The 19,165-nt window shown below is 59.7% G+C and overlaps 10 protein-coding genes across 10 annotated transcripts; 5 read left to right on the forward strand and 5 right to left on the reverse strand.

The window, feature by feature from the left end:
- Positions 1-599: 599 nt before the first annotated feature.
- On the reverse strand, positions 600-1,898 carry C7974DRAFT_197151 (uncharacterized protein). Its single transcript, XM_046136721.1, has 2 exons — positions 969-1,898; positions 600-919 (listed from the first exon to the last, which is right to left on the reverse strand). The coding sequence occupies exons 1-2, from the start codon at positions 1,773-1,775 to the stop codon at positions 713-715; spliced, it is 1,014 nt and encodes a 337-aa protein (XP_045996041.1). The 5' UTR covers positions 1,776-1,898; the 3' UTR covers positions 600-712.
- A 1,568-nt stretch (positions 1,899-3,466) lies between these two features.
- On the reverse strand, positions 3,467-3,990 carry C7974DRAFT_376800 (uncharacterized protein; the record flags this gene model as incomplete). Its single annotated transcript, XM_046140302.1, has 2 exons — positions 3,467-3,728; positions 3,833-3,990. The coding sequence occupies 2 exons, from the start codon at positions 3,988-3,990 to the stop codon at positions 3,467-3,469; spliced, it is 420 nt and encodes a 139-aa protein (XP_045996042.1).
- Positions 3,991-4,381: 391 nt separating this feature from the next.
- On the forward strand, positions 4,382-6,180 carry C7974DRAFT_413788 (uncharacterized protein; the record flags this gene model as incomplete). Its single annotated transcript, XM_046143755.1, has 3 exons — positions 4,382-5,847; positions 5,902-6,064; positions 6,112-6,180. 3 exons carry the CDS (start codon positions 4,382-4,384, stop codon positions 6,178-6,180), a joined length of 1,698 nt encoding a protein of 565 aa, XP_045996043.1.
- Positions 6,181-6,232: 52 nt separating this feature from the next.
- C7974DRAFT_395756 (B18 subunit of NADH:ubiquinone oxidoreductase) lies at positions 6,233-6,899 on the reverse strand. The gene is made up of 3 exons (XM_046142009.1): positions 6,877-6,899; positions 6,681-6,805; positions 6,233-6,632 (listed from the first exon to the last, which is right to left on the reverse strand). Exons 2-3 carry the CDS (start codon positions 6,786-6,788, stop codon positions 6,528-6,530), a joined length of 213 nt encoding a protein of 70 aa, XP_045996044.1. The 5' UTR covers positions 6,789-6,805; positions 6,877-6,899; the 3' UTR covers positions 6,233-6,527.
- Positions 6,900-7,071: 172 nt separating this feature from the next.
- Positions 7,072-9,719, forward strand: C7974DRAFT_395758 (uncharacterized protein). Its single transcript, XM_046142010.1, has one exon. It carries the CDS (start codon positions 7,136-7,138, stop codon positions 9,287-9,289), a length of 2,154 nt encoding a protein of 717 aa, XP_045996045.1. The 5' UTR covers positions 7,072-7,135; the 3' UTR covers positions 9,290-9,719.
- C7974DRAFT_360278 (serine/threonine-protein phosphatase 2A activator 2) lies at positions 9,720-11,066 on the forward strand (the record flags this gene model as incomplete). Its single annotated transcript, XM_046139687.1, has 1 exon — positions 9,720-11,066. Exon 1 carries the CDS (start codon positions 9,783-9,785, stop codon positions 11,064-11,066), a length of 1,284 nt encoding a protein of 427 aa, XP_045996046.1. The 5' UTR covers positions 9,720-9,782.
- Positions 11,067-11,835: 769 nt separating this feature from the next.
- C7974DRAFT_463807 (uncharacterized protein) lies at positions 11,836-13,622 on the forward strand. The gene is made up of 2 exons (XM_046146246.1): positions 11,836-13,143; positions 13,198-13,622. Exons 1-2 carry the CDS (start codon positions 11,904-11,906, stop codon positions 13,458-13,460), a joined length of 1,503 nt encoding a protein of 500 aa, XP_045996047.1. The 5' UTR covers positions 11,836-11,903; the 3' UTR covers positions 13,461-13,622.
- Positions 13,623-13,741: 119 nt separating this feature from the next.
- On the reverse strand, positions 13,742-14,445 carry C7974DRAFT_313578 (uncharacterized protein; the record flags this gene model as incomplete). The annotated part of the gene is made up of 2 exons (XM_046138417.1): positions 13,742-14,115; positions 14,175-14,445. The coding sequence occupies 2 exons, from the start codon at positions 14,443-14,445 to the stop codon at positions 13,742-13,744; spliced, it is 645 nt and encodes a 214-aa protein (XP_045996048.1).
- A 452-nt stretch (positions 14,446-14,897) lies between these two features.
- C7974DRAFT_337039 (Anp1-domain-containing protein) lies at positions 14,898-16,380 on the reverse strand. The gene is made up of 2 exons (XM_046139202.1): positions 15,144-16,380; positions 14,898-15,098 (listed from the first exon to the last, which is right to left on the reverse strand). The coding sequence occupies exons 1-2, from the start codon at positions 16,227-16,229 to the stop codon at positions 15,078-15,080; spliced, it is 1,107 nt and encodes a 368-aa protein (XP_045996049.1). The 5' UTR covers positions 16,230-16,380; the 3' UTR covers positions 14,898-15,077.
- A 262-nt stretch (positions 16,381-16,642) lies between these two features.
- Positions 16,643-19,065, forward strand: C7974DRAFT_197283 (uncharacterized protein). The gene is made up of 2 exons (XM_046136723.1): positions 16,643-17,012; positions 17,059-19,065. The coding sequence occupies exons 1-2, from the start codon at positions 16,689-16,691 to the stop codon at positions 18,763-18,765; spliced, it is 2,031 nt and encodes a 676-aa protein (XP_045996050.1). The 5' UTR covers positions 16,643-16,688; the 3' UTR covers positions 18,766-19,065.
- Positions 19,066-19,165: the final 100 nt, after the last annotated feature.

Here is a 19,165-nt window from a genome sequence, read left to right on the forward strand (position 1 = left end):
TCGTTGCTGTTCCATCAGTCGAAACTGCGAGGAATTCCTCCTACAAGTTTGCACTGACGAATGCTTGCGTGGACGGCAGTGCGAGTGTCCGAGAAGACCAGCAACTACGACCTTGTTTTGCCCCCATCCACTCAAATACCTCTCGGATGCGCTTTTCCCCAGCCACCGCTCATGAAGGAATCAACAAACACAAAAAACGGAGATGACGATTGCAGGGGTCGACGATTCGGAACATTGGAGTCCTTGTTTCACCACAAGCCTTGCGATAAGCTTTGTGAGACGTGCGCCGTTTCCGCATGATCTCCGTCCCGACGGAACTGAGGAGTGCCAAGTGGAGCTTCCGAAAGCCTAATTTTACGCTCGAAACCAGGCTCCAGACTGTTTGTTTCTGTATTTGATGCATCAATGTGTTGTCGAACCCAGTCGGAAAGGCTAAGGCAGGCAGAGACGTCACAAGGCAAGGCAGAGGAATAGAGATTGAACACATCCAGACTCGCTATATTTACACTAATACGATATTATGTACCATGAGGTTCCCAATCCTCCAAACTAACTACGGCGATAAGCACTAAAAGAAGGTATGAGTGAGTTACAGCAAGCAACGGGTATCAACACCTCTTATAGGTAGCTATGCCCTCTATCAGATCATATCCTGGCTTGTCCAGCAACTGCCAACGTCTTCTAACCGATCCACCCTTTTTGAGTGAGTAGCTTACTCGAGCTTGTTGAAAAGGCCGCGAGCAAAGTGGCGCTTGCGGAGGTTGTACTCGACCGCACGCTTCTGAGCAGCGGTGGACTGCGTGAAGGCAGCGGAGCCACCGAAGGGGCCAGCGAGAGCGGCGTTCTGCATGCGGACAATGCAGACGTTCTGGGCACCACCGGCGGTACCCTGGCAAGTCATACCCTGGGGCATTTGAACCTGCGATTGTTAGCCATTGTTATGAGTTTGAGAGGTTATGTGCACGTACCTTGACGGGGAAGTCCATGACAGCGGCGGCAGAGAGACCACCGATACCAATGCCGGGAACGTCCTGGGTGACAGTGGCGTCCTGGAAAGCAGCAGGGTCGGTACCAGCGGAGGTGGGATCGATCTGGGCAGTCAGGGGACCAGCACCGTCCTGGTTGACCTGGTGGAAGGTCATGGTGATGGTGCCATCATCAGCAGTGGTGGGGAGACCCTGGGAAGCGCCCTGGCCGGCGGCAGCAGCGACACCAGCTTCGCTGGTACCCTTGGGAGTCTTGGTACCAGTAGCAGCGGCAGCGCCACCAGCAGCAGCTCCGCCACCAGTGAGAGCGTCGAGAAGACCGCGCTTGTTGTTGTTGCCAGCAGCAGCGCCACGAGTGGCACCACCTGCGGCACCACCTGCAGCACCACCAGCAGCACCGGTAGTGGCACCAGTAGCGGCACCACCAGCAGCAGCACCACCAGCAGCAGCACCACCAGCAGCACCGGTAGCGGCACCAGTAGCGGCGCCACCAGCAGCAGCGCCACCAGCACCACCCATGAAGGTGGAGATAGCGGCAGCGGCGTCGACGGGACCGCCACCCTGGGTGCGACCGAGAGCAGAGGCCTTGCCGCCCATCTCCTTGGCGCGGATGATGGAGGTATCGGCCTCAGAACCGGAGAGGGGGTTGCCAGAGTCACGAGGAGTACCGTCGATGACAGAAAGACCGGGCATGTTGACACCGTTGGCACCCTGGACCTGGGTGATGACACCGTGGGCAGAGACGGAGCTGGCAAGAGCAGCGGCAGCGAAGGCGATGGAGTAACGCATTTTGATGGTCTGGTTGGATGACTTGAAGATTATTAAAAGCTGTTGATAATGAAGGTCTGAAGATTGCTGGTGGGCGTGATAGAGTTCGAGCTGATTAAACAAGCGACCGGCGCAAGAAGATAATTAGTAAGAAGAAATGGGAAAGCGAGTCTGAAAGTACTGGATGTTGATGATTTCCCCGGTGGGTGAGCATATTGCCTTATATACCGCTTACAGGAACGTTACAGCCACTCAAAGCTTGACAGTGCTAAGCCTTCGCCATTGCAAGTTCCCGTAAACTAGGCTGTGTGGCGTTGAGCCAGGTTTCCAAACGTGAGGGCTGTGAGTATGATACCTGTTGCGCAGACTGAGGTGGGAGATGAGACGAAACTGGTCGAACGATCTCCCGGGACGCCCCACTATGGTAGGATACATACAACGGGTAGATCTTCTCCAGGCGGCTAGAGGTATCTGCTCCGCCGAAAGTACTGGGGTGTATTGGTAGATTTGCTTCGCGTTGTCGGAGCGCGCATTGATGTTTGGTATCTGGGGACTCGGAATGTATCAGAAGCCAAGCCTCCATCTTACTTGGCGATCCAAACATAGGAATTAGGCATTGTTTTGTTCGAGGTCTCGCAGGATGTAATGCGTGGGGCACGCGTGCCAGCGGTCACTGTCGGCCTGTGGCAATGACGTTGTGACGGTGAATATGCTGACCGTCAATGTCAGCAAACGAAAGGAAACCCATATCCGAGTTCCAAGGTCCTTTCGGGCAGCTCATGATGCGCGTTTCAGTACTGGAGCTTGAAACTGTTCAGTTTGAACTCGGTTATGGCCTAGTGCTGTACAGCCTCACCGGTCTTCTTTTGACAGCCTCTCGGCTGTTTCAGGAGCCTCTGAAGAGCCTCAACCGAGGTGATGAATCTTCTTGACGGCCCATCTCTTACAGGTTTGCAGCACTGCAGTCTACAATGAGGTTCATAATTGCATCCGGATCCTGATGTTGCCTCAATGACAGTTGAATGTTCCAGCCACATGCAGGCCCCTCACAACACCATGCGCTAGTCTGGTCAGTGCTGTCCTGACAACCTACGGTATCTCTTCTATCGGGCCGCATCTTTGCCTGGCTGTTGCCTCGTGAGTGCAGAAGGTCAGCGTGACATGTTGGGTGTGGTGTTGATGTCAAGGAGCCTTCGAGGTGGACTGCAACGCCAATGCGCGCTAGCGTCATCCAAAATCATCGAGGCATTTGAGGTCGAGATGTGAATCTCGATAACGTACCGCTGTGCGGTGACTGTCACACTGCGGAAACCATCATCGTCGTCGCTGCGGTTGAGAGAGTAGCTGGAAAGCCCAAACGATACCGGCAATGTCTTCGTGTTAAGACAAGGAGCTTCTCAGCTTTAGCCCAGGGTTAACACGGACGATAGATTACATGTTGAGGGTGGTCGCAGATCAGGGAGTAGCTTTGAAGGCTATAGATCAGTGCGAGGGACCAAGCCAGTCGGCCCATTCATCGAATTGACTTTATTGAAAGTCCCGGGAGAGAGTCTTCGTCTTGCTCGGTACGTTATGCGATGAGAGCAGAGACGGTGCGAGAGAAACAGGACAGTGCGTATTGTACGGCGGAAGCAGCAAACCGCTGTTGTTTGTCAGACCGTTTCCGCTCGCACTTTCCCGTGTTCGTGGTCAAGGTTCCTGATGCGTCGCGCCTACGTGTGCATTTTGAGGTTGCCAAACCGCGAAGCTCTAGGGATTGCTGGATCGTCCTGGAAACTGGGCGTGGCTTCTCGTCGTCCTGATACTTTCTTGATCACACCATATCCATGCAGCGGTGATGCAAGACAGCATTCGCTGCGCAGATCTTTGAAGGAAGGAGCCGAAAGTAGGTATGCTGCGTTCAAGTGGCACCAGTCTTTCTTGTCAAAACGGCCATGAACATCATCTGCGATTGTCTGCTTGCCGCATCGTGCGCTTTCCCAGGTGGCAGACTGCATATACTTCCAATGTGAACGTCTTACGTCCCACGACAGCTGTCGTGTCGCAATCTTGGTCTGCAAGGTTTCGCCTACACTCACCACTTCGACATGCCTCGGCTCCAATCGTCCCCGCACCAGACCTCCCGAAAGCCTCTGCAACCCTGAGTAACGCCTCCAAGTATCCTCGCTAACCCAAAGGACATGCCAACAACCTTCAATGGGCTAGCTGCTGGCCTGTGCAAATGTGGAGGCCCCATTGTGGGGGCGGATCTGTGGGGTTGACCTCGGAAGTGCCGTGAGGTCCGGGGAGCTGTTATTTGATGCTGTCGCTCACATCGCCTCTATCGCCTGTGGATAGAGTCCAGTTCAAGAGGATTGTAAAAGCAAGCCGTGAGAATTGTAGAGAATCTTGCTGACAGAGCGTTCGTGGCTGTGAGCTATACATCACCACTTTCCACTTCGAGTCTTGAGTCGGTACGGCTTACTCGGGAGCTCGAGGTATTGATCGGCCGAGCCAGCACTCGACACGCGGTACCCAGAGCTTAGCCTTGGTCGGCTATAAACATATCTTCTGCATAGGTATTGTTTGTTGACCTGCCTCACACTCGCCATTGTCACCACCATCTCGCCCCGCTCGACACCATCACCATGGTCATCAAGTCTCGTTGGAACCTTCCTATCCCGCCAGTATCTCTTCCAACCTTCATCTTCGACTCCCCACACGGCGAGCTACCCAAAACGCCGGCGTACTTGTCAGCGAAAGAGCCGGAGAAATACTTCCTGACGCTCGAAGACTATCGCCTCTATGCCAAACGATTCGCATCCGGTCTGCGGCGCGCAGGCCTGCAGCCAGGGGAACGCGTGCTGCTATTTTCTGGAAACACACTGTTTTTCCCATCCGTAGTCATGGGCGTGATCATGGCTGAGGGCGTCTTTACCGGTGCAAACCCAACATACGTCGCACGCGAGCTGGCGTACCAACTCAAGGATTCGGGCGCGAAGTACTTGATCTGCGCCGAAACTAGCATAGACACAGGCATTGCCGCAGCGCAAGAAGCCGGGCTATCCGCAGACCAGGTGTTCATCTTCGACGACGGGGCCGCAACCTTCGACCGCCGTAAGGTAGAGAAGGACACAACGCTGGGCCACATTCGGCACTGGACCACACTCCTCGACACCGAGCAGAATGGCCACACATACGCGTGGCCGGACCTCAAGACGCGCGAGGAACTCGATAGAGTCATTGCGCTCAACTACTCGTCCGGCACAACCGGCGTCGCAAAAGGCGTCATGATCACGCACCGCAACTACGTCTCAAACTGCACGCAGCAAATCCACATGCAAACCCTGTCGCCCAACTACAAGCAAAGGCTGCCCAAGAAACGTCTCCTGTGCTTCCTGCCCATGTACCACGCCATGGCGCAGGCCGTATTCTGTGTCAACGCCGCGAAAGAGCGCATCCCCGTATACATGATGCCAAAATTCGATTTTCTGGAGATGTTGACATACGTGCAGAAGTACCGCGTCAGCGACCTGGTCCTCGTGCCGCCGGTGCTGGTCGCCATGGCTAAGCACCCTGCGACGCGCAAGTTTGACCTCTCGTCCGTCGAGCATGTGAGCTCGGGTGCGGCGCCACTAGGCCGCGAGGCCAGCCAGGAGTTCGAGAAGCTGTGGGCCAATGGCCAGGTCAACGTCAAGCAGGGTTGGGGCATGACCGAGGTCACCTGTGCGGCGACCATATTCGACCCATCCAAGTACAGCCCTTCATTCAGCGTGGGCGAGCTGGTGCCGAATTGCGAAGCCAAGATTGTGCTGGACGATGAGGGTCAGGTCGAAGTGCCGCAGGGCGAGCGGGGTGAGATCTGGGTGCGCGGGCCGAACGTGATGAAGGGATACTGGAACAAACCAGAGGCGACGCGCGGGACATTTGGACCGGGCGGGTGGTTGAAGACGGGGGATGTCGCGTATGTGGACGAAGAGGGGCATTTCTTCATCGTCGACCGCAAGAAGGAACTCATCAAGGTCAAGGGGCTGCAGGTCGCGCCCGCAGAACTTGAGGCCATGCTTCTGGACCATCCGGAGGTGCAGGACGCTGCCGTTATCGGCGTGCCGCAGTAAGAACCCCCACCTCGTACAACTCTAGGATGTGAAGAACTAACCGTGCATAGCAACGGCGACGAAGCACCCCGGGCGTACATCATGCCTCAAAATCCCGACAAGGCGACGCCTGAGCTCGCAGAGGCAATCAAAGCGTGGCTTGCGGAGCGGGTGTCGAAGCACAAACGGTTGGAGGGTGGCGTGCACTTCATCGACGCGGTGCCAAAGAACCCGGTAAGTCAGTCATCCTACATTACGAGGATCATACTCACATTCGACAGTCTGGAAAAATCCAAAGAAAGGTTTTGCGAGAGCAGGCTGCGCTCGCGGACACGAAGGCCAAGTTGTAGAGGAATCAGTTGCGTAGACTAGACTGAAAGGACGTATTATAGCATCAAGGATCTCTCAACATGCCGTGACCGTGCTGGAGATGCAACGCCTGTGCTTTGTGCTCTGTTTAGTTCATGCTGTAGACTGCTCATTGTAAGACAGACTAGACTGCGCAGGTGAGTTCGCAATGCTCATGCTGCTCCATTGAGTGCTTTCACAAGCTGCTCTGCAGCTCCACTGACATCAATCTGCTCATCAGGTCTGAAGCACCGTCTCAATGTTCGAATCCGTGTCATTTCGTATCCTGCCGAGGTATATACATGCGGACCCCTCGCGCTGGCTATTGCACCGTCTTTTTTCTCGATTTCTAGTTGCTGCGCTGCCCGTTCTTGGCGGCCCTGAGCTCGTCCATCTTGGCCACGCGCACCTTGAACTCCTCGTACTGGCACTTCTCGTAGGTGTGGCGCTCGTTCTGCGTGTGTTAGTCTTCCAATGACAGCTGTCCGTGCTGGGTGCGTACCTCGCACTTCCACGGGAGGTAGTACTCCTCGTGCCGGCAGCGGTTCAGCGGGATCAGCAGGTGTGCGCACGAGTCTCGGTAGGCGAGCGGCAGACGGGCGGCGCTCATCTCCTCGCGGGTGGCCTCTGTGCAGGTTGTCAGTCCTGAGCGTCGAGGAATTGCAGCCAATGGGAGGCGGCGGGTAGTCAGCACGCACTCTGCTCGCCGAGGCCGACGGCATTCTTCAGCGTTTCGGTGACGGTCATGGTGGCTGCGGGCGGGGGGGCGCTGCAATGGCGGGCGAGGTGCGGCGTGCTGGTGAATGTCGTCGGCCGCAAGCTGCGGGCTCCGCTCGGGCGCTCGGGCTTGGCGGCGGGAACGCGTGTGGCAGGAGCGACACGTCGACCCAACTCCACGTCGAACGCGAGAACGCGATATCAGGTGCCCACCACTCGCCCCAGAGCCGGACCGTAACGATGCCCCCGCTGCCCGACGGCAAGGTCTACTCGGCGACGTATAGCAATGTGCCTGTGTACGAGGCGAACGTCAACGGCAACCATGTCATGCGGCGCCGCGCCGACGACTGGATCAACGCGACGCACATCCTCAAGGTCGCCGACTACGACAAGCCCGCGCGCACGCGCATTCTGGAGCGCGAGGTGCAGAAGGGCGTGCACGAGAAGGTGCAGGGCGGCTATGGCAAGTACCAGGGCACCTGGATCCCGCTGGAGGACGGCCGCATGCTGGCCGAGCGCAACGGTGTGCTGGAGAAGATGCGCGCCATCCTCGACTTCGTGCCGGGCGACCGCAGCCCGCCGCCGGCCCCGAAGCATGCGACGGCCGCGTCGAACCGCATGAAGCCCCCGCGCCAGAGCGCCGCTGCTGCGCGCACGGCAAAGCTCAACCAGCAGCGCGCCCAGAGCCAGCACCAGCACAGCCAGCACAGCCAGCACGCCCAGCACGCCCAGAGCAATGTCCACGCTGCGCACAACCCGACACACGTCTACTCGCTCGAGGCCATGCAGACGTTCGTCGGTTCGCAGTCACAGGCTGGCGACGACCCGTACGACGACGGCTCGCAGCTGCAGACGCACATTTTCCGCGACGCCACGCCCGACAATGAGACGGTCGTGTCCGAGTCGATGCTAGGCGACCACGACTTCGACGGCGCCGCGTACTCAATCGACAACCGCAAGCGCAAGCGCGGTCTGGACCAGATGTCGCTGCTCGACCAGCAGCACCAGATCTGGGCCGACCAGCTGCTCGACTACTTCATGCTGCTCGACCACAAAGACGCCTACTCGTGGCCCGAGCCGCCGCCGAGCATCAACCTCGACCGCCCCATCGACGAGAAGGGGCACGCGGCCATGCACTGGGCCGCTGCCATGGGTGACGTGGGTGTTGTGAAAGAGCTGATACACCGCGGCGCACGCATAGACTGCCTGTCCAACAACCTCGAGACGCCGCTCATGCGCGCTGTCATGTTCACCAACAACTTCGACAAGGAGACCATGCCCTCCATGGTCAAGATCTTCCAGCAGACGGTCCACCGCACCGACTGGTTCGGTAGCACCGTCTTCCACCACATCGCCGCCACCACATCCTCGTCCAACAAGTACGTCTGCGCGAGGTGGTACCTCGACTGCATCATCAACAAGCTGTCCGAGACGTGGATCCCCGACGAGGTCACGCGCCTGCTGAACGCCGCCGATCAGAACGGCGACACGGCCATCATGATTGCTGCCCGCAACGGCGCACGGAAGTGCGTCCGCTCCCTCCTCGGCCGCAACGTCAGCGTCGACGTGCCGAATAAGAAGGGCGAGACCGCAGACGACCTCATCCGCGACCTGAACTCCCGGCGCCGCATGCACGGCCGCCCACGGCAGGCATCTTCCTCGCCCTTTGCGCCGCCTCCAGAACATCGTCTCAACGGATTCGGGAGGGATCTGGACGGTGGCCCACTCCTCCCCATCGCGCTGCCGAACAGCCAGCGGACAGAAGAACGAACGTACCGAAGCCAGACCGCCTCCCACCTAATGAACAAAGTCGCGCCTACGCTGTTCGAGAAGTGCGAAGAACTCGCTCTAGCCTATGAGCACGAGCTGCAAGAAAAGGAAGCCGAGTCCTTCGACGCCAGCCGCGTGGTAAAACGGCGACAGGCGGAGCTGGAAGCAGTGCGCAAGCAAGTCAGCGAGCTCGAAAACAGGGGTCTGAGCCTCGACGACGAGTCCATCGATATGCAGCAGGAAGCAGAGCTGCGCGCGCTGGTCGACGAGGCCGAGTCACTCCTCGAAGTCGAGCAGAAAGCCGAGCTACGTCGACTGCTCTCTGAGACAAAATCCCACCCCGCCCAGCAGAACTCGCACTCGGACGACCCCCACGAGATGGTCCGACTCGGTCTGCTGCTGTACCGCGCGCAACTCGAGCGTCGCGAGCTGGTGCGCGCTGTCGTGGCGAATCTGAGTGTAGCCGGCATGAGCGAGAAGCAGGGCGTGTACAAGGGTCTTATCGCCAAGGCGCTGGGCGAGCGAGAGGAGGATGTCGAGTCCATGCTGCCGGAGATTTTGCGGGAGCTGGAGGAGGCGCAGACGCAAGAGCGTGCGGAGGGGCTGGAGGCCAGTCCGCTGTAGTCTTGACGCGATGTGGTTTGGTTCTATGGCGCAGCAATTGCGCGGGCTATGTTGCTTGTAGCATTGATTCCCCCGGTGTTTGTGTTATGGATTGGAGTTCGGGACTGGAATGGTGTAGGGATGCTTTTGCTTAGTTATGACTGTAAGGATAATGCTGATATGCATGTAGTGCCTGCGAGCACACTCAACTGCCGCTTCTTGGATTTGCGTATCCCATGCTGACTGTTGCATCTGTTAGTGATGTTGCGATGGCCAAGACAAGAGGCTGTGTTGAAACGGTAGGTTACTTCCTCCTGGTAAATTCAGGATGGATGCATCAGACATAATTCTCTCCAGACATAGTGCTTTACGCACGTTGAAAGTTTGTGTGTGATGTAAGTTTGCCAGCACATTCATTCGTGACGTTGGTGGTAGGAACGATCGGAATCGTTTCGGAACGAGGTTCGAGCAAACATCTAGAAGCTCCACGACTTCACCACGACACACACACAAGATGCCCGCAACAACAGCGCCTCAAGGGGCGTCTCCGCCGCCGGATGTCAGTAACAAGATTCCAAAACTCATTCCACGCAAGCGGAACTCGATCGCTCGCGAACCGCCTGCTGCCCCTCCCCCGCCAACGCCCGCGCTCGCGCCGCCACCAGACCTCTCCTCGCACACCTACACGCACCCGTCGCGCCGAATTCTAAGCCCTGAGGATCATGAGCTTTTTTTGAAGAGCCCAACATGCAAACTCGTACAAGCGTTCATCTTCAACATCGCCGAGAGCGTGCAAGACCGCGCCGTGTCAAGCGTCAAGGACAGCGACATCACCGACACACTGGGCAAGGTGCTGCGAATCCTGCGAGAGGCAGAAAAGATCCAAGAAGACTGCCCACCCGAGGATACAGGCTCGCGCTTCGGCAACCCTGTCTTCCGCACGTTTCTGGACAAGGTCGAAGAAGCCCTCCCGTCCTGGCACGCAGAGCTGGGTCTCACGGACGCTGCACAGATTGACGAGATATCGACCTACCTCCTCAACTCGTTCGGTAACAAGCGGAGGATCGACTACGGCTCGGGCCACGAGCTGAACTTCTTCCTGTGGATGCTCTGCCTCAACCGGCTCTCGCTGCTGCCGCCCTCAACTTTCCCCGCGCTGGCCCTGGCCGTCCTACCCGCGTACATGCGGCTCATGCGCAAGATCCAGGGCGCATACTACCTGGAGCCCGCAGGCAGCCACGGCGTGTGGGGCCTCGACGACTACCAGTTCCTGCCGTTCCTGTTCGGGGCGGCGCAGCTGCTGCACCACGCCTACATCACGCCAAAGAGCATCCACAACTCGCTCGTGCTCGAGGAGGAGGCGGGCGAGTTCATCTACCTCGACCAGATCCAGTTTGTCAACAGTGTCAAGAATGTCGAGGGCCTGCGGTGGCACAGTCCCATGCTCGACGACATCTCGGCGAGCAAGAACTGGGGCAAGATCGAGGGCGGGATGCGCAAGATGTTTGTCAAGGAGATTCTGGAGAAGCTGCCCGTCATGCAGCATTTCCTGTTCGGGTCGCTGATTCCTGCGGTCGAGGGCATGAGCACAGAGGAAGAGGCGGGGGTGCCGGACGAGGAGGAGGAGCCCGAGGGCGGCGAGGTCAGGGTGTTCACTGATGAGGCGGGCAAGAGACACGTGCACGCGAGCATTGGATGGGGGGACTGCTGTGGGATCAGGGTGCCGGCTGCTATTGGGGCCGAGGGGGAGGAGAGAAAGGCGGGCGGGCGGGGGCTGCGGCGGGTGCCTTTTGACTAGGATGTTTTTATGAGCACGACAATAATGGGATCATGTGGGAGTCGAAGTGTGCTGGGTGTGTTGACTGTCTCGGACACGTTGAGCGTGCATGGTTTCCACGTGACCGTGGCTGGACTACAAAGTTGAAGTCAGGAGTCCTTCGAGGCTCCTTGATCGATACGCCAAGACGAGTACAGAAGCATCTTACCTAACGGCAGCATCTCACAGACTTACAGACGACGACGCAACAAGAAAGCCAAGTCGAGTGCCAAAGCTTGTATCTAACGGCAGACCTGCAGACGACGGGAGCCAAGTCGAGTACCAAAGCATTGTTACCTAACAGGACATTGGAGTACACAGGCAACCAGCGTGCGGGCGCGCACTGCCACTTTCGGACATCCGGGCTTGGGCGCTCGTCAGCCACGCGGCGAGTCAGGGCGCGCAGTCATCTGTACGTACCCCACGGCGGTCGCAGATGACGTGCGCATCAGCAGGGCGCTAGGCGGCTGCCCAGGCTCTAGTGTTATCTGCATGCAGCGGCTGTGAGTGTGTGGAGCGGGAGCGTGGTGCAGTGCAGTGCAGTGCGTGCAGTGCGAGTTGAGTGTGCTGGTGTTGAGCGCGCGCCGTTGAGGGCTGAGGGCTGAGATTAAGGACGGCGCCGCGTCACGGCGGTGGAGAGCGGAAGAGGCCGGGCACTGATTGGACACGCTGCCAGGGGCCGCAGCCGTCGCTTGGCTGTCTTTGATGCCAGATGTCGCGCGGTATCAGCAGCCCCAATTAGCGCAGCCTGCAGCGGTCCCACCTCACAGCTGCCCGCGCATCCAGCCTGGCACCGTATAAAGCCGCCGCGCCCGCGCGATGCCCCAGTCCAAGCCGCTCCGCACGCAGCCCCAGTCCATCCCGCTCCGCACACAGCCCCGAGCCCCCGCGCGCCCGCACGACATCGATGCCAGCGACCTTGCGTGGTCCGACCGAGAGCCTGCGCAATCCGCCCCCGACGCCGACGACGCCTTCGACGACTGGGATGAGCACGACGCCGCGATGCCGTCGGACCTGAGACACTCGCTGGAGCGCGCGCGCGCCGACGGTCACCACGCGCCGCTGCTGGGCCGCAAGAGCGACGACGAGGGCATCGACGGCCCGCCGCGCGCCACGCACCGCTTCCACGAGCGCGACCCGGGCACGCAGGCCGCGCTCGAGACGCGGCGCAAGTACACGTACGCCGCCATCTTCCTGGTGCTGAGCCTGATCAGCTTCACCGTGCAGACCGAGACGGCCGTGTACATCCAGCACGAGCTCAAGTGGGAGAAGCCCTTCTGCATGCTGTACATGACCCACGGCTCGTGGGTGCTGCTGTGGCCCGCCCAGCTGCTGCTGCTGCGCCTGCAGAACCGCGACCAGCCGTGGGCCGTCTTCTGGCGCCGCCACACCCAGCTGCTGCGCCAGACCGCCCTGATGGTCCAGCACCAGACCCTGCACCCGACCCCGCGCCAGGCTCTGGTCAGCCCCGTGCGCTACATGGTGCGCATGACCGCCTTCATCACCTGCGCCCTGACCCTCGCCGGCGGCAGCTGGTACGTCGCCGTCAACCAGACCACCGCGAGCGACCTGACCGCCATCTACAACTGCTCGGCCTTCTTCGCCTACGCCTTCAGCATCCCCATCCTGCACGAGAAGGTGCGCGCCTCCAAGGTCGCCGCCGTCGCCATTGCCGTCGCCGGCGTCTTCGTCGTGGCCTACGGCGACACTGCCCCGGCCAAGCACGGCTCCAAGTCGGGCGGCGGCACGGGCGGCGACAAGGCCCCGCCGTCGCACGAGGCCGAGAACCGCGCCTTTGGCAACCTCGTCATCGGCGTCGGCAGCGTGCTGTACGGCCTGTACGAGGTGCTGTACAAGCGCTTCGCCTGCCCGCCCGACGGCGCCAGCCCCAACAAGGGCATGATCTTCGCCAACACCTTTGGCAGCCTCATCGGCGCCTTCACCCTGTGCGTGCTGTGGATCCCGCTGCCCATCCTGCACTACACGGGCTGGGAGACGTTTGAGCTGCCGCGCGGCGAGCAGGCCTGGATGATGGCCATCAGCGTGCTGGCGAATGCGAGTACGTGTTGACTTTCTCTGCGTTTCTATTGCTGTATATACTGACTGCCCCCAGCGTTCTCCGGCTCCTTCCTCGTCCTCATCTCCCTCACCAGCCCCGTGCTGTCCTCCGTCGCCGCCCTGCTCACAATCTTCATCGTCGCGCTCGTCGACCAGCTGCTCCCGCCGCCGCTCAACTCGCCGCTCACCGGCGCCGCCATTGTCGGCGGCCTGCTCATCATCGGCGCCTTCTTACTACTCTCGTGGGCCACGTACAAGGAAATGGACGAGGAGCGGCGGCATAAGCTCGAGGAGAGCCCGAGCGAGACGGACGACTAGGGAGGGGATATTGGCTGGGTTTGTTTATGGCGTTCAGGGGTGCATGGATCGGTGTGCATACAGACACTAGATGGTGGGCGGCTTCTTGGTGCATATTAGACGGCGTTAGGGTCCAGGTTAGGGTCCAAGGCCCGCCTGGAGGTAGACGAAAGAAGGAATCTAATTCATATTTGTGTCCAGAAGCGCGAGGTCTCGGGCTGCGAGAGTATACTACATCAGCATCGTATCCAACACCGCTAGCACTCCACTCCCCTCGATCTTCCATCTCCCCACCATTTTATCTACGTCTCAAACGCCCCCGCCCCCGCGGCCAGAATAACAGCCAAACAGCCCACAATCAGCGCCCCGGCCACAGCACTCACCAGCACAATACTCCCCCTGCTCGCCGGGAACTTACCCCGGATGACATAGTGCTGCGCCTCAAAGTAGCGGTGGAACCCAATCGCCAGCATCAGGATCGAGATGCCGATGAAGGTGGCGCCGAGCGGCTTGCCCAGGTGGCGCAGGCGGTGCACAGAGGAGGAGTGGGATGCCGTAGAAGAAGAGGAGGAGGCGTGGGACTGCAGCGACGAGTTGAGGCGGAAGAGCTGCGTGATGGCGATGCCGATGGAGGCGAACGAGAGGCTGGTGCGGAGCCAGGCGAGGAACGTGCGTTCTGGGAGGGAGGGGGTTAGTGGGGGGATGTACACTGCATGTGTAGAGAGGTGCACGCACCCAGCGCGAGGTGGTCGCGCGCCACGCTGCCCTTGTTCTCGAGCTCCACGGTGCCCCATTTCTCCCAGAACTGCGCCCAGCGGGTGGGCTGCAGCACGGGGGTTGGGGCGCGCTTGGGCGGGGCGGGGCGGGGGGTGTCGGCGGTGGTGTCGAGCAGAGACGACGCGGATATGGACGCGGATATGGACGCGTAGTCTCTGGCGTGCGCCGAGGACGCAATGGGCGTGGCTTCGGTGGTGCGCAGGCGCGCGCCGTCGGGGGAGGGGCCCATGGCGTCGGTATCAGCAGTGCGGCGGTGCTTGAGGACGGAGCGCAGCGCCGTGTTGCCCGTCTCGTTGGGCGGCTCGTCGCCGAAGATGCTCGTGGGCCGTGAGAGCTCGGCGGCGCTGTCTCGCTCGCGATCGGGGTCGTTCACGCCGTCGCCAATGGCTTCGCGTTCGGGTCGTCGGACTGCCGCGGACATGGGCGCGGTGCTGCTCTTATGCGGATCCCTGGCATGGCGTTATCAGCCGTCGGCGTGCTCGCGTGCTGGGCCGCGATCTTCGAATCTGCAAATCTGCAATCGTGGAGAGCTTGCTAGTGTCGAGTGCGCGATCCCGTGTCTGGTTGACGCAACTTTGGCGCCGGGAGCAGTGGAGCGCACTTGTGGGACGCCCCCCGCTGGACTCCCGCGGAGCCCAACTCCACCCGTCTCTGTGGCCTCGACGTCACGTGCAGCAGGAATGACAATGCATGTTTCTAATTCAACGTCTATCGCTGCTTAATTCTTGCCAGCAAGTCTCAAACTCCGCAACATATCTGACACCGACGCTCGCCGTCGCATAACAAGCTGGATATGGCCCAATATAAACGCCGCCCAATGCCCGCCGAAAGAGATTCTTTCCGTGACATCTCCGTAGACAATCACTCGTTGAAGTGGTATACCTGGCCGCGTTAGTACACTTAACACACATCAGCACGGCAACTTACAAGGTAGTTTGGCAGGCCGTAGCTCTCCCAGTTCAGCCGCGCGGCCATCTTGGCGAAGCCCTCGGTCTCGATCAGGTGGTAGAAGGCAAAGGGAGGGAACATGGCGCCATCGCGGTGCACCTCGGCCTTGACCAGCAGTGTCGCGCCGCCAACTCCGTCGAGCTTGACCTTTGCGCCCGCGTCTGCCGCGGCGTCGTACATGTAGGCCATCAGGCTGCGGTATGTGGCCATCTCGGCGTAGCCCTCGAGCAGGATGTCGTCCTTGCCCATTTTAGCACCCAGCTCCTTGGCGGCGTTGCTGTCGATCCAGTTGTTGAAGTCGTAGGGGCGCTGGTCCAGGGCCTTCTTGTCGTCGTTGTAGTAGCGTTGGAAGCAGTTGGGGGCGATGATGGGCACGTCGTAGGCGGCAAGGTCCTGGATCAGCGTCGGCGGGGTCTCGATGATGTCCGCGTCCATCCAGAGCACCCACGAGGTGGTGGGGCCCATGGTGGTGAACAGCAGCGAGTTGCGGGCCTTGGCCATGGCTGCACGGCGGGCCTTTTGGTTGTGCATCTTGTGGCGCTCGGCCTCGTCCTGCGACTGCAGCGGGACTTCGGTGTCCTGGCGCAGGATGGTGATGGCGGCGAAGCGCTTGCTCTTGGGGCCAGACTGGGTCTTGGCGACCTGGGCCTGCAGGGCGGCGTAGGCGGCGTTGCCCTCCTTGGTCTTGGGGATGATGAAGCCGAGCGAGATGAGGCTGTGGGGGTAGTTGAGCTTCAGCAGGTTGTCCCAGTAGCCGTCGTAGAAGCGGGCCAGGGGCGTGAGGATCAGCACCGTCTCCTCGTTCTCGATGGGGGTGCGCGAGGTGGTGATGTTGTTCATGTAGTAGTGCACGACGGGCGGGGCCTGCTGGGGCGCGTTGGCCTTGGACTTGCGGAAGGGCAGCGAGGGCGGCGACAGCGGACTCGAGGCGGTCTCGGCGGAGCCCGTCTTCCTGGTGAAGGCCGGCCCATCGCTGCCGGAGAAGAAGAAGACGAAGAAGCCGATGCAGAGGATGGCGGCGAGCACAAGGGTGATGGGATTCGAGCGGCGGAACGAGCGTGACATGGTCGGCGAGCGAGAGCGAGAGCTGGGGGCGGACCGCGGTTGGCCAAGGAGGTGCAGGCGTCTACGAGCGGTGCATCAGAAGCAGAGGCGGCGGCGGAGGCTAAGGAGGTGGGCGCGACGGGCGACGGGCGACGGGCGACGGGCGATGGGCGATGGGCGATGTGGGCGCAAGGTGGCCGCTCGGAGACGGGGGCAAGGCTGGGGCAAGGCGGCACTGCGCGCGGGGGGGGACGGCGACGGGAGGGGGCGTTCGGCGTGGGACTGCCTCAACAATTGCGCAGAAGTCAGGAGTGGCTGCTCTTGCGCGCGGCCCTTGCCTGCTGCGTGTCGCACCTCGCGATAAAAGCGCTGACTAAGCCCGCGACGCCGCACTCCGACTGCCCGACCAGTGCTGACCTCATCGTCTGTCACCACGGCAGCACCGCACCGCCGCACCGCCGCAGTAATTGCGCCCGCCCCATGACGCTCTTGGTCGCGAGCCGATGCCGTCTCCTGCGGCTGCCCCACGGGTCCGTCGGCGTCTGGCAGCGTCTGCAGCGGCCGCCCGCCACGACCTCGACACGCGCCATTGCACATGCTGCCGACTCGAGGCCTGCCCATAAGCAACAGAGCCCCAGTGCTCCAACGTCCGCGACCAAAGCCAAGAGATTGCGCCGCGTCGCGCGGATACCGGAGGATTTGTACCGGGCAGAGGACAGGCACCTGCTCACGCCAGATATCAAGGACAGCGAGATCGTGCCAGTCCACAGCGCCATCCTCATCCCTGCATCCATTGCGGCTGTCGTAAGTGTGCCTGCCACTTTGCGCCCGCGCTTGCTCACTCCTCAAGACGCCAGACCACTTCGTCGAGAAGATCGAGCCCATCCAGTCATCCTGGGAGAATGGCCGCTTCGTTGTCTTCCTCACCACCCCATCGTTCGCTCCATGGCTCCTCGATCCCACCGTCTTCTCAGAGAAGGCAATTGGAAAGCTGTACGAGAACTGCCCGCCGGGCACAGTACCAAGCCCGTTGAACGCTCTCTGCGCTGTTGTTGACAGACTTCCCGAGACGCACCTCGCAGGAGATGGTGGCCGCGAGGTTATGCTCAGCGCGTTCAGAGACCGCACACGTCAGCCGCCCGTCGCTGGGACTGGGCACGAGGGTTTTGCCTACGTTGTGCTACCATCCAAAGCACAGTCAAGCCCAGCATTAGACTCCAGTCGCGTTGAAGACGTTGGCTGCTTGGACTTTAGCGCACATACACACACCGATGTCTCGGGCAGGCACTACACTAGACTGCAAGTGCCGTTGGCCAACACCGTCTTCCAGACAGGCCAACCCAGCACCCTGATCAGGACGTCATGGAAATGGTCTCCAGCCGAGAACAAGTTCGCGCTAAAACACCAATCGCAACAGAAGACAGCTGCCGTCAACCTCTCCTCCCAAGATGTACAGAACGGTGAGCTACCCTCGCATTTACATCGGGAGGCTCCGACTTTGAGCGTTCCGTTGCTTCCTCTGACGGTGCCACGCCAGGTCGACGGCTGTATGGGGAACATCATCCGCGGGCTCGTTGGCGCTGGCGAGATCAGAATGACAGCATCAACCGAACTAGAGCAGGCTGTTCCCCGGTACTTCGAGTCACGGGGCGAGCCAGCTCAGGCCACCTCGGCCTGGGCTCTGATTATTCCCAGAAAGACGGCAGATGTAGCCGCCCAAGCTACCCAAAAGCTAGTCTTCCACAATCTGGGTGCCGATCCGAAGAGTTTAAGCTCCGATGCCTACGCGATCTGGGAACAGAAGGGCTTCGAGTCTCTATGGCAGTCACAGCCGCCCCGGTGGAATACGACGGTTCAGGAAGCCATGTCGAGCGGCGCTCGGCTGCACAAAGTCCTCAGTGGCGGTGGTGGATGGGGCAAGAAGGCTGGCTTGCTGTCACTGGATCCCATGCCCATCAGCCCACCCGTTTTCCAGTCACAAGAGGATAGTAAAATGGACGATAAGACGGATGAATACGACAGTGTGCTTGAATTCTCTACCGCACTCAAGCCTGTCGTTGAAGACGGAGATTACGTTCAATTCTTCATCTCTCCCGTACCGGCTCAAGGGGAGGATGATGCTGCTGCATTTCAAAATCTGAAAGAAGCTGAAATAACCAGAAAAGAACATCCATGGAATTGGGAGTTTGGCGTAATTCCAAGCACGATCGACTCCGTACCCGGCGATTCATGGCAACACACGGGGGAATCCAGAGAAATAGCTGTGTTCAGAGGCAGTTTTGGTGCTCTCACTGAGCGAGGCCTGACGTTAACGCACAGCTTAGGTATCCAAGCCAAAACAGGGAAAGCCAGGAAAAACCTGCTTACCACTAAGGTCGATGTGCCATTCTCGCGCTGGTCAGCCATTCGACTACACCCAAAGGAAGGGATCGAAACTGGGAGGGTTGGCGACTTCCACAAGGGAAGGACCGCCCAAGACCTGTTGAGAGAGCAGGTAACCCGTCGCGAAATCGCAAGACTCCGTCGTATATCTAATAAACACATAGTTGATGTATAATACCTCAAATGCAACTGTCGCAGCCCGTTCTTTGAAACGAACATCTTTGCCTTTCGGTGATCAGAGACCACAACACACACATACACATAGCTCGATCTCCAATGCCCTAGGAGCCCGTGCTAAGAGTACCTTCTCTAAACTGAAAAGCATGTATGTCGGAGAGGAAGCTCAACCTGCCTCGCGTACATCAGACAAGCCAACACCACAGCTCACCCAGAAGAAGATCCGCCGAGCTAGTCAAAGACCTGGTCCAATGAAAGCGAGGCGTCTTGCATTACGAAGACGGCAGAAACGTCGGGGTTGCACTCCACGGAGGGTTACTTCGTCTGGGATGATCACAAAGGTACTCGCTCCGCATGTGAGGCATTCAGGCAGGATCCTTGTGAGGATGACGAGGGAG

The sequence above is a fragment of the Boeremia exigua genome, assembly GCF_020726555.1.
Source record: "Boeremia exigua strain MPI-SDFR-AT-0100 chromosome Unknown C7974scaffold_7, whole genome shotgun sequence".
NCBI classification, from domain to species: Eukaryota; Fungi; Ascomycota; class Dothideomycetes; order Pleosporales; family Didymellaceae; genus Boeremia; species Boeremia exigua.

Excerpts from the sequence above, each read along its gene's own strand:
- C7974DRAFT_197283 (XM_046136723.1), top strand. The coding sequence starts at position 16,689 with ATGACGCTCTTGGTCGCGAGCCGATGCCGTCTCCTGCGGCTGCCCCAC. Across the intron at positions 17,013-17,058 it reads CTGCATCCATTGCGGCTGTC|ACGCCAGACCACTTCGTCGA; the intron begins GTAAGTGTGCCT and ends TCACTCCTCAAG.
- C7974DRAFT_463807 (XM_046146246.1), top strand. The coding sequence starts at position 11,904 with ATGCCCCAGTCCAAGCCGCTCCGCACGCAGCCCCAGTCCATCCCGCTC. Across the intron at positions 13,144-13,197 it reads CAGCGTGCTGGCGAATGCGA|CGTTCTCCGGCTCCTTCCTC; the intron begins GTACGTGTTGAC and ends GACTGCCCCCAG.
- C7974DRAFT_395758 (XM_046142010.1), top strand. The coding sequence starts at position 7,136 with ATGCCCCCGCTGCCCGACGGCAAGGTCTACTCGGCGACGTATAGCAAT.
- C7974DRAFT_337039 (XM_046139202.1), bottom strand. The coding sequence starts at position 16,229 with ATGTCACGCTCGTTCCGCCGCTCGAATCCCATCACCCTTGTGCTCGCC. Across the intron at positions 15,099-15,143 it reads ACGGCCTGCCAAACTACCTT|GTATACCACTTCAACGAGTG; the intron begins GTAAGTTGCCGT and ends TAACGCGGCCAG.
- C7974DRAFT_197151 (XM_046136721.1), bottom strand. The coding sequence starts at position 1,775 with ATGCGTTACTCCATCGCCTTCGCTGCCGCTGCTCTTGCCAGCTCCGTC. Across the intron at positions 920-968 it reads TCATGGACTTCCCCGTCAAG|GTTCAAATGCCCCAGGGTAT; the intron begins GTACGTGCACAT and ends TAACAATCGCAG.
- C7974DRAFT_395756 (XM_046142009.1), bottom strand. The coding sequence starts at position 6,788 with ATGAGCGCCGCCCGTCTGCCGCTCGCCTACCGAGACTCGTGCGCACAC. Across the intron at positions 6,633-6,680 it reads ACCTCCCGTGGAAGTGCGAG|AACGAGCGCCACACCTACGA; the intron begins GTACGCACCCAG and ends TAACACACGCAG.